General features: G+C 42.7%; 1 protein-coding gene across 1 annotated transcript; it reads left to right on the forward strand.

The window, feature by feature from the left end:
- The first annotated feature begins 936 nt into the window (after positions 1-936).
- LOC131572910 (histone-lysine N-methyltransferase SUV39H2) lies at positions 937-9,632 on the forward strand. The gene is made up of 6 exons (XM_058826343.1): positions 937-989; positions 2,019-2,164; positions 3,118-3,789; positions 5,729-5,875; positions 7,422-7,551; positions 8,905-9,632. Exons 1-6 carry the CDS (start codon positions 971-973, stop codon positions 9,012-9,014), a joined length of 1,224 nt encoding a protein of 407 aa, XP_058682326.1. The 5' UTR covers positions 937-970; the 3' UTR covers positions 9,015-9,632.
- The last annotated feature ends 2,588 nt before the right edge of the window (positions 9,633-12,220 follow it).

The raw sequence follows: 12,220 nt of genomic DNA on the forward strand, positions 1-12,220 counted from the left end.
CATTTGTCTGAGTATAAGCTGGCAGGTTTTTTCAATACCAAGATGGAGCAGGCAAGTGTGGTTATGGAATATGAAGGTCTCAGCCTACAGTGCAGTTGAGGGACTGTTCAATGCACTGTTCAATGCTTACAACAGTATGTTACCTTGTAAAATACTGGAAGTGTCACAGAAGAGCCTCAAAAATTAAGAGAACATAGAGTGCGTTCATCAAATGCTGTATGGGTTTGAAGAGGGTTGTATTCCATTACCTCGGATTTGAAGCAAACTTCAAAACCTCTTCAAGAACTGCCCGGAAGGAGCCTTCCTGTCTGTGGTTGTGTGGGAGAAAGCCCAACAGCATGAGAGGTTGTTCACTCCTAAGCTGTGACAAGGGAGGTTTGGGTTGGACAGTGGGGGGGATTTCTTCACATGAAAGGTAATTAGCCATTGGAATGGGCTGCCTAGGGAAGTGGTGAAGTCGCCGTCCCTGAAGCTGTTTAAGGAAAGCCTGGATGTGGCACTCAGTGCCATGGTCTGGCTGACATGGTGGTGTTTGCTTATAGGTTGGACTTGATCTCAGAGGCCTTTTCTAAAGTAATCGGTTCTGTGATTCTGTCTACATTAATAGTAAACACCTCATCTGAGGAGTGAGGTGTGATGACGGTGTAATTTTTTTTTTTATTTTTTTTCCCCTAAGAAGCGTCGGGCCCATGTCTGAGGTTCTTTTCAGTTCTGTAGCTCAGGGGGCCTGGGAAAGAAGCTGCTTCGCGCTTCCCCCGCCTGCCCCAGGCACTTCAGAGCTGTAAGAACAAAAGCGAAATGGCTTTAAATCCGTCCCGCTCCCGCTTCCCGGGCCCGTCCCGCCGGGGGCCCCTCACGCCAGAGGCGGGAAAGCGGAGGGCGGGCGGAGCCGCGCGCGCGCTGGGCCCAGCTCCGCCCTCTTCCGGCGGGGGCGGAGTCGGCGCGGCCCAACCGCGGCCCCCCCCCCAACATGGAGGGCTGGCGAGGAGGTGAGGGGAGAGCGGGCTGGGGACTGGGCCGCCCGGGGCTCTGCTGGCCCCCGGGGCCCTGCTGTCCCCGGGGCTCTGCCTGCCCTGCTCCGGGCGCTGGGGGGTCGGGACGGCCGGGGTTGGGAGGACGGGCGGGGAAGCTCCCGCTCGCCGTCTGCGGTGGGAGCCGCTACTGGTTCCTGTCGCCCGGCTCTGTCAGAACCGTTCCCACCGCCCCTGCCCACACACCCCCGGCGGGGCGGGGAGGGAAGGGCTGGGGGGTCCTGGCCGCTGCCCCAGGGGAGCTGTGGGAGGAGGGCGGGAGGTGCCTGGGATAACCTGGAACGGGGGTGGGACGCGGCGAGAGGCGCTGGATCCCGGTGCGGCCGCGGGAAAGGCACCGCCGCTCCCTCCCGGGCTCTGAACGGCCGGGACGGGAGAGCCCCGCGGAGCCCCGGGGGGAGGCGGGCACGGCCCTGCAGCGGTGGCTGCCGCTCTGGACTTCATCCAGCCCTTTGATCCCCGTGTTTCCCGGGCGCTGGCGCCCTGCGCAGTGCCTCGTCCCTCTAAATCCGCCTGGCTGACAGGGCACTCGCGATCCTTCTGCATGAGGGCTGTGGGTCTCTATCTCCTCGTCCAGTCACCATGGTTGCAGCGCGAGTGCTCAGTTGCGCTTGACTACAGAAATTTGGCGGTCTTGTTAAAGAATGGAGCTTTCCTGCTTGCCGTAGTTCAGTAACGCGATGCTGTAATTCTAGAAAAACTGCTCGGTGCTTAGTTTTTCTTTCACCTGTGGAAGTCTCTGCCCTACAAAATATTTGTTGTTCTTTATAAGTGTACGTACCGTGCAGAGTAAAGGTGCAGGGAGGGAATCATTAACGTGTTTCGCTTGACCCGTTAGAGACGGGTTGAGTTGGAGACGCTGCAGTTGTGCAAGAGACTCGTGGACTGCTGTAACAAATGGTATTGTGGGGACTCTGGGATGAGGCATAATGATTTCAATTTAGCTGAGACATTAAATAGGATTCTTTACCAATTTTCTTATTGTAGCCTGGTATGTGCCATGTCTAGCTTCACTTGAGACCCTCCAAGAATTATGTAGGAAGGAAAATCTCACATGTAAATCCATTGGAATCACCAACAGGAGTCTAAAGAGTTATGAGGTGGAATATTTGTGTGACTACAAGGTAGAAGAGGTAAGAGAAACACAGACCAATTTGATCACTCTTTCAGCTGAAATTTGGAAGCAAGCCAAAGGTAGTTTTGCTCATAATATAAAGCAGCAGGCAGTGAGGAGAAAGCTTTTGCTGGCATCAAATTACATATATTTTGAACTTTGAACTGTAAACAGAAAGTGGTATAAACTGCTACTTTCAGTATGTGAAAGGAAGATCTTTTCCTGATATTACAGATATGTTAGAACATGAAAAGTTTCATCTTTGTGTAACTGATGCTGATGCTTTAGGGTGATAGCTCAGTATGAATTATGATACCTCTCCTTTATTTGCAGACAGCCATGTGTATTTCTCTCTTCTTTTAGTCTGTTTGATAAAGAATTAGGGTCATGTGCTGCAGGTGGATTTCTGTGAAATTCAGTCTCAGGATTTGTCCTTGTTACAGTTATTTGTCCTTTTTTAATAAGTGTAAAATGTATGCTGCTTCATTGTAAATACAATATTGCATGTATCAAATTAATTACTGCTCTGGGACAATGCTTGATATGACCAGTAGTGGGTTTTAGGCTTTTTTTTTTTGCTAAATTTTGGATTTATTTTTTTTGTCCTGTATGTGATACGACTGCATTCTGCTTGTGCATACGAGTCATACAGCGAGTTAGCATAACTTACCACCTGCCTTGACAAACTAGCCTCCTCCTCCTCCAGGTATGCGTTAGCAATTAGAGTTCATCCCAACTTTTGATTTCTTTGCCTCTAGAGAGTCTGCAAAGTTGTGCTATAACTTAATTTGCAAACAAAAAACTGATTTTTCTCTTTCTCCCCACTTGTTTTTTTTATGGGGACATCAAGGCCTTCTGCCCTGTGTGCTGATCCTTAATTCCAGAGTTCTTATGTTTGTCTGTGTTCTCTGTGTTGCTGGATTTCAGCAACATAAACTCTGGCTAAATCTGTATCTGTTTCTGTATTTCAAGGGCAAAGCATACTATCTTGTGAAATGGAAAGGATGGCCAGAATCTTCAAATACTTGGGAACCTCGGAAACATCTGAACTGCCCTCTGCTTATTCAGAACTTTCTTAGAGACAAGAACGAATACTTGTCTCGGGGGAGAGAAGGCAAAGCAATGAAAGTGAGAAACCATGTTAAAACTTTGAAACCTGCAATTGCAGATTATATTGTGAAGAAGGCTAAACAAAGAATAGCTCTGCAGAGGTGGAAAGAAGAACTCAACAGGAAGAAGAATCACAAAGCAATGATTCTGGTAGAAAATACCGTGGATCTTGAAGGCCCTCCTATAGACTTCTACTATATCAACGAATATAAACCTGCTCCAGGAATAAATGTGCTCAATGGAATAACAACTGGCTGTGAATGTGCTGACTGCCCTGCTGAGAAGTGCTGTCCAAAAGAGGCTGGGTTTATTTTAGCTTACAATAAACGTAAGAAATTGAAAATCCAGCCTGGCTTGCCCATCTATGAATGCAATTCATATTGTAGGTGTGGGCCTGACTGCCCAAATAGGATTGTACAGAAAGGGACCCCGTATTCCCTCTGCATCTTCAGAACCAACAACGGCCGTGGCTGGGGAGTAAAAACCCTCCAGAGAATTAAAACCAACAGTTTTGTGATGGAGTATGTTGGAGAGGTGGGTATGTATTTATCTCATATAGGTGAATTACATACAATCAAGGAAATGTTAGATAAAATCTTAATGAGCTTTCTCTCAGTTTTAACACTTCTTGACTTCTTCACCCAGAGGCTGGTCAGACACTGGAACAGGCTCTCCAGGCAGGTGATCACAGCAACAAGGCTGACAGAGTTCATGGGGTGTTTGGACAATACTCAGGCACATGGTGTGATTCCTGGGGAGGGCCAGGACTTGGTGATCCTTGTAGGACTCTTCCAGCTCAGGATATTCTGTGATTTTAGTATTTATTAGATCAGTCTGCTTTTGAGTAGACAGATAAAAGAACATTCTAGTCGACAGCAAAATTATGTTGTCTAGAGCATTCCTTCCTTCCAGAGCAGTTGTAAAAGGTCAAAAGTAAATAGAATGTTTATCTCATATGGTGGTAAAAAATTATTTTAGATACATGCCCTAATAGTATTTCTAAAGGCAAGTCCTTAATTTCTTTCATGCAGTCATATTTTTCATTCTTTTCTGATCATCTTTTTGGTGGTTTTTGCCATTCCCAAAGCAGAGTTGTTATGAAGCACCCTGCACAGTCTTTCAGTTCCTTTTCTGTTTTGTCTGAACTTCTAAGGTAGTATTTCCAAGCATATTTACTACTTTTGATTAACAGCAAGGATAAGACTCATAGTTATCTGTTTATTATCTGTTTATCTGTTATTGCCCCCCATTATCTGTTTATTCAATCTCATACTTCTTCAAAAATAACTTTTTTGTTATAAAATACAGACCTTAAGTTACTCTTGAGATTTTGTATTGCCCTGTGTTTGTGTGGTTCAGCCTCTGCTCTGAGCTGCACCAGCAGTTCCTGGCAGCCTCTCTGTTCTGCTCTTTGCTCTTTTACTGTGTTGCATTCCTACCACAAACCTGCCTTGCTACTACTATGTTGACTCAAAGTATTTCCTTTTGTCCCTTTGTACAATGTTTATGGTCTTAAGTAGACTTCCTCCATGCTTCCTGCCCCAAAGTTTCTTACTTATCATGTTCATCCGTTTTCTTTAAATATACAAAAGGTCAGACATTCCAAATATCTCTGTTAATGCGGAAAGGTGATTATGTAATTTTGTTGCTTAAAGGAAAGAGTATGTATTTACCATTTCACCTGATTCTACTTAATATCTACTGCTGAGTTCTCAAACCACATCTGTCAGATTTTAGAGGGATTTGTTGTCCAATTCCATCACATTCTCTGTCTCTCTTGCTGACAAATTATGATTTATTTGCTGAATCTACACAACAGGATGTGTTTAATGTGACAGGCTGCAGATGAAGTTGTTTAAGCTGTTTCATCTGTTGACAGTGACACACTCACCTAATTGAATAGATTGAGCTCTGTGATGTCTGTCTGAGCTGCCATGAATAGGATCTTTCATTGCAGTCAAAAATAGCAGGAAGAGATGCTTCTGGGAAGAGAGGAAATGAATATCAGGCTGTAAATGTGGCTGGGTTTTAAAGACTGATACCTGTTGATCATCTGTGCAAAGGGAAAAGGTTGAATCTTGGTTTTATGTGAAGTAAAGGAGGCTTTCCGAGGTCTAATGGAAAAGTGTGTATATAGAAACTTCAGGTAAAAACAGTTGATTGTATTGTCATCATCAAAACTATTAATAGAGGGTGCTGATATGTTTTTTTTTTCAGAGACAAGGTACTGCTGTGCATCAGCTGTAGACAAATTGCATCCAGAGAAGCCTCAGTCAATAATAATTAGTTCAGCTGTATGTACTCTTATGTATTCTTCATTCATTAGATGGAATGCTATTTCAACATGAGAAACTTACTGTGGTATTTTTTACTATGCATTTTTCTAACTTGATTGCGATTTTTGTTTTGATTTAGTAATAGTTAATAATATGATGCAGGTTTCTTTTTTCCTTTTTTATTTATTTTTTTTTAGGTGATTACAAGTGAGGAAGCAGAGAAGCGAGGCCAGCTCTATGACAACCAGGGAAATACATACTTGTTTGATTTGGACTATGACTCAGATGAATTTACAGTAGATGCAGCTCGATATGGAAATGTATCCCACTTTGTGAACCACAGTGTAAGACCTTGTTTTGTATACTAAGGATTTGGAGAATTATCCTAATTGTGCTAGAAATGTCTTCTATTGTAAACATTTCTTTACTGTATTCATAGTTTTTCTGGAGTAATTTGCTTCATGACAGCACAGTCCAGTTAATCAGATGATGTAATAAATGGAATACTTGACTTTACTTGGATTGAGACAACCTACAAAAATGTGGAGGAGAGATGCTGCCTGAAGTGGACACACTATAGGACTGGAGTTTTCACTGAATCAGCTGGTTCTAGACAACCAAAATAGGGTTGGTTGATCAGGGTGTGTTTTTTCTGTGTACCTGAAATACTTAACATGTGACAGGTCCTCAATAAAATTAGCCAGGAGTCAGAGATGGCAGGAACTGATGTTATTTTGTAGCTGGACAGAATGGAATGTTACTCTGAATTTCATCCTGCAAACATGGTAGAGGAAAACAAGAAAATTCCTGTGCTTTCTTAGGTGTCTACAGGGGAGAAATACAATTTTTCCTCCTAATCCAAACTTGCCAGAGAACTCAAAAGTAAATTTTAACAAGCAGTTTTTGTAGTGTTTTGTTCAAGTTCAACTGAAATACCTAAAGCAAGAAGACTGAGCTTCATTTTGTAAGGATTTCTGAACTAAAAATTATTATTTCTTACTGATCCAATGTTTGTGAGGTATGCAGTCAGTATTCTACAAGTACAGAAAATTCATGTCTTCAGGTTTGTGAGATGATGATAGTTGTATTTCATGCAGTCTTGCCAGGGAGAAGGATGAAGGATTTTAGATACTGACAGTTGCTCTTCATTTTTGCAAATGCGAGTGAAGTGTTCTCAGTCTTTAGTGTAACATTAAATGCCTGTAACTTCACTTCTGATTCTTTAATGTGTGATGTATTTCACTGTTACAGAACAAAAAAGCATGCAGAATTTGACAGTCTCAGGGACTAATGACTTCTGACTTAATCCAGAGAAAACGAGGAAGTGGTTTCTTGTTCCAGCTTAGTGACCTTCCCTCCTCCTAGCACCCAGACCATGGCAGGGAATTGAGAAGCCAAGCAGGTTTGCAGTTTACAGTAGAAATTCATTCATAGTATGAAGATGTTATCTCTGGCCTGGAAGCAATGCTTAAACATCAGTACAGAGTAGTGAGTTTGTGGGGCTTGAAACACTAGGTTGTTTTTTGTTTTCTTTCAACTTTAATGCTTTTTATGGGTTTTGTTGGTACATACTAGCCTCTGAATGTAGCTCTAATTATTGTCACCATTTTTGTTGTCACCTTTGAAGGTGACATTTTTTTTGCAGGTTGTTGCATATTAGTGTAATCTGCACATTGTGCAAAGGTTGCCTTCCTGGAAGGACTTGAATCTGATCTATGAATGTTCTCCTGGAGCATTATTTCAGTTTGTTGATTTCAGAAGATAACTTAATTGCAAACTTCTGGCACTGAACCCATTCTTTCTTTGCTATGACCTTGGTTTACTTAAACACTTTATTAAAATTAAATGTTAATTTTTCTAAAGAGAAACTGCATTAATTTTTGCTTACAGTGTGATCCAAATCTTCAAGTCTTCAATGTGTTTATTGATAACCTCGACTTGCGTCTTCCTCGAATAGCGCTGTTCTCTACCCGAACCATCAAGGCTGGAGAAGAGCTCACCTTTGACTACCAGATGAAAGGTCTGCACATTTTAACATGGTTCTTGTGGGAGTTTTGGGGGGTGGGTTTTACTGCAGCCTGAATGATGGTAGCTTTTCAGCTCAGGCACAGCTTTTTATAACACAGCTCTGGCTTTCCGAACAGTCATTGCTCATGACACGTGGTGCAGGGAAGAGCACACCCAGAAACTTTTGCCTGCATCTCTTGTACATTGCCTCCCTCAGTGCTCCTAGCACATCAGGGATTGTGTCTGGATTGTCTGGTGGAGCAAATTATTTTGAAGCTTTGTCCCAGGAATGCTCAAAGGAATGGTCAGGCTGCCCTTAAATAGAGGTTTCCTTTATGCAAGTTGGCATTTCAGGCAAACTACTTTCTAGGTAGTCTGCTAGTAATAGTAAGATAGATACTAAGGCAGTTGTAGCAGCTCAGCAGCATAAGGCACCATAGGTTTGTCTTTGAGTTCTGGTGTGTGTAGGCCTCAGTTGTCAGAGGTAGGTCCTATGGAACAGCTGTTTCAGCTGGGATAGAGTTAATTTCTTCTCAGCTGGTACAGTGCTGTGTTTTAGATTCAGCATGAGAAAAATGTTGATAACTCACTGATGTTTTGATTGTTGCTAAGTGGTGTTTTCCTTAAGTTGAGGACTTGTGTCTCATGCTTTACCAGTGAGGAGGTGTTCAAAAAAATGTAAAAAAAAAAAAAAGCTGGGAGGGAGCATAGGCAGATGAACTGGTCAAAGGGATATTCCATGCCAGAGAATGTCATGCCCAGTTCAGAGTTCAGGGATGGCCTCTGGGCATCAATGAACCATAGCAATTGTATGTGCATCACTCATGTTTGTTTTTTTCTTTTACTACTAATAATAATAATAAAATCAGCATCAGCATGATCAGAATATCATAATTATTTCAATATTTTACTGTTTAAATTATTAAACTGTTCTTAACTTACAAGTTTTACTTTTGGTTCTCCTCCCTGCTCCACTGGGGTGGAAGTGAGCAAGTGTTTTCATGGTGTTTCATTGCCAGCTGGGCTTAAACCATGAGACTGCCAAATTGATCTTGAATCTTAAAACTCCTCTTTCTCTCTGTTTGTGACACTGGTATTGAAGGCTCTTGAAGGCCAGCTGCACTCTCAGCTGATCTATATGGATATCTGGGGGGGTACAAAGCTTGAGCCTGAGTTTTGGATTCTGATGTGCATGCCAAGTGTTATACAAGTATCTGTAACATGGGTGTAAGTCGAATCTGAGCACAGCCTCACACACAGCTCTTTGAACTGGGCTCTTAGAAGGCCTTTCGAGGCTGTTTGAATACTCAGCATGATCTTGGTCTGTATTATAGATCTTCCTTACTCGTGTTCATCTGTTTTGCAGGTTCAATAGATCTGACTTCAGACTCTGCTGAAGGTCTTAGCCCATCCAAAAAGAGGATCAGAACTGTCTGTAAATGTGGAGCTGTGTGTTGCAGAGGTTATCTCAATTGAGTTCGGGTATCCAAAGTCACAAATATTTTGTTCTTTTTTTAACGTGTTTTAAGAAGACTCTTCTTTCACACATATATTCAAGTATTCTTACATCTAAATAAGGATGGTGAAAACAAGGTACTGTGTTTGTAATTGAAGTGGCATTGGCCAAAGAAAGAGATTGTAGTGTTTCAAGCCAATACAAAACTGATAATGGGGATTAAAATGTCATTTTTCTAGAGGAGTTGTTTAGGAAGCTGTAAAATGTTTGCAAAGAAAACTCAAAAATGTACCTTGATTTGAATATTCCTAGAACCACAGAATTAGTCAGATTGGAAGGGACCCTCAAGGGTCATTGTGTCCAACTCTTAGTCCTGTGCAGGACATCCCCAAGAATGTCCCCACACCCTGTGCCTGAGAGCATTGTCCAAACACTTCTTGAACTCTGCCAGGCTCGGTTCTGTGACCTGGTGCACTGTGTTCAGTGCCCAGCCACTCTCTGGGTGAAGAACCTTTTCCTAATATCTAATATAAATCCCCTTTGGCTCAGCTTCAGGCTGTTTCCTCAAGTCCTGTCACTAATCAGTGAACAGACCAGTACCTGCCCCTCTGCTTCCCCTTGTGAGGATGTTGGAGAGCTCAATGAAATCTCCCCTCAGTCTCATCTTCTTCAGGCTGAACAGACCAAGTAACCTCAGCTGCTCCTCATAAGGTTTCCCCTCAGACCCATCACCATTCTTGTGGCCTCCTTTGGATGCTCTCTAATGGTTCAATGTCTTTTTTTTTTTTACATTGTGGTGCCCAAAACTGCCCCCAGCTCTTGTGATGAGGCAGCCCCAGTGCAGAGGAGAGCAAGACAGTCCCCTCCCTTGTCCAGCTGCCGATGCTGTGCCTGATGCCCCCAGGATAGGGTTGGCTCTCCTGGCTGCCAGGGCACTGCTGGCTCCTGTTCATTGTCACAGACATTCGAGTGTGAGCTTTCAGCCATAGGCCTTCAGGAGCTGATTCCACTGGGATGAAGTGATGCTATGTGTTTTCTGTACCTTGAGAAGTAAGGAGACATTTGATTTGAATTCTAAGTCTTAGTTGACAGTTCTTTTGCTTTTATGTTATAAAAAGAAAAGCTTGAAGATCTTAGCAATAACATTTATGGCACCAGGGTTAGGGATTAAGGAGAGCCAGTGTGTAAATAAAGGTTCACAGGAGTGCAAATTATAGAATGTCCATGGAACTCCATGCAAGGAAAGTAATTGCAGAAAGAAAATTAGAGAGGCCAAAGGTCAATTGAAACTTCACCTGGCCACTTCTTTAAAAGATAGTAAAAAATATTTTTATAAATACATTAATAGCAAAAGAAGGGGCAAGGAAAACCTCCATTCTTTATTGGACACCGTGGGGGAATATGATTACCAAAGATGAGGAAAGGGCTAAGGTACTTAACACCTTCCTTGCCTCAGGGTTCAACATTAAGACAGTTGTTCTGTCCTCAGGACAACTGGCCTCCTGAGCTTTAGACAGGGATGGGGAGTAGAATTGTCCCCCTGTAATCCAGGAGGAAGCAGTTAGAGATCTACTGAGTCACTTAGATGCTCATAAGTGCATGAGAGCAGATGGGATCCATCCTAGGGTGATGAGGGAGCTGGTAGATACCACTCCAAGCCATTCCATCATCTACCTGGAGAACAGGAGGCTCAGGGCTGACCTTATCTCTCTCTGCAACTCTGACAGGAGGCTATAGCCAGGTGAGGGTCAGTCTCCCAGCGAAACAGCAAGAGGACAAAGAGACGTAGTCTCAAGCTGTGCTAGGGGCAGGGGGTGGTTAGGTTGGACATAAGGAAAAATTTCTTCACAGAATGGGTGATTGGACATTGGAATGGGCTGCTCAGAGAGGAGCATCCTGAAGGTGTTTAGAAAGGCATGGATGTGGCACTCAGTGCCATGGTCTGGTTGACAAAGTGGTGTTCGGTCATAGGTTGGACATGATGATCTCAAAAGCCTTTTCCAGCCTAATTGTTTCTGTAACTGGAATTAACAGACCCCAAGTGTAGAACTTGAACTTTGTAGCTGATGTTATGTAGAAGGTTTTCAGTTGTTATGCTCTGATTTTTAGTTAGGATTCTATAGGAGGACTGCAGTTTCACAGAGCATTTGTAAATATGGAATTGTCAGAAGTAACATTCACTGCTTGTTTTCATTGCAGAAATTTGGCAGTCATGGCTGAAACGAGTTGCTGGCTACAGTTTGGAAACAGATAGCAAAAGGTTAAGGATAGTAGCCCATTGTCTAACAAGGCCAATGCATTATGGAGATATGCTCTGTTATCTGTTAGAGCCCTGCAAAAGAGCCCTGGCATTAATGTATATTCACAAGTCATTTTGGTTAAATTTTTACATACTGTGTCTTTTTTTACCTGGTGACAGACTTCTAAGATACTAGGCCTGTATTTTCTGGTTGCAAAAATGTTAACTTCAGTGAAGTTAGACTAGGGGTGAGTATACCCATTTGCTGTAGACATTTGTAAGATGTTCTTGAATGTAAAGGCTGAGAAATATGCTGTTCTTCAGCTGCCTGAGTCATCTTTTCTTTTTTCCTGATCATCTTAAAGTTGTCTCAATCTATTCATAACATAGGCGAAGTTTTGCTTGGCTTCAGAACCACTGAAGAGCAGTTGAGGTGGGTGATGAGTGGAGTTACAGCCAAGGTCCATGCTCTTGCAATGATCCACATGCTTTTTTCTCATGGATTCAAAGCTTGTGAAACATGCATATTGCTTACCAGTCATGTAAATGTTGACAGGGTCAGGCAGAGTAATGTTGCTCCATAAATGGATGCTCCATGGCTGGATGCTGGGTATGTATCATAGGTCAGCTAGTTACCTTTATAAGGTGCACAGCTGTTGGCTCAGGTGAATGAAGTCAAGTACCCAGCATGTAACTGTTTACTTAATTTGTTAGAAAATGCCTTAAATTTCATGTTAATTACTAGCACTTCAAAATGAGCATTTCAAGGTTGTTCCTTAAGAAGCACAGTTGCATTTGTACTGAAGATCTGGCTTTCATAGCAAATGACATTTTATATGCTACTAGCCAGAATCAGTTTTACACTTTTGGTGAAGAGCATGGGCCACTGGAAATGCTGTGTGAATTTTGTAATCTACAATACAGAGATACATGTTGAAATAGAGACTTTATATTCTTTAAGGAATAGGAGAAAGTTTGCTTAGATTT

Source organism: Poecile atricapillus, chromosome Z (genome assembly GCF_030490865.1).
Source record: "Poecile atricapillus isolate bPoeAtr1 chromosome Z, bPoeAtr1.hap1, whole genome shotgun sequence".
In the NCBI taxonomy this organism is placed as follows: Eukaryota; Metazoa; Chordata; class Aves; order Passeriformes; family Paridae; genus Poecile; species Poecile atricapillus.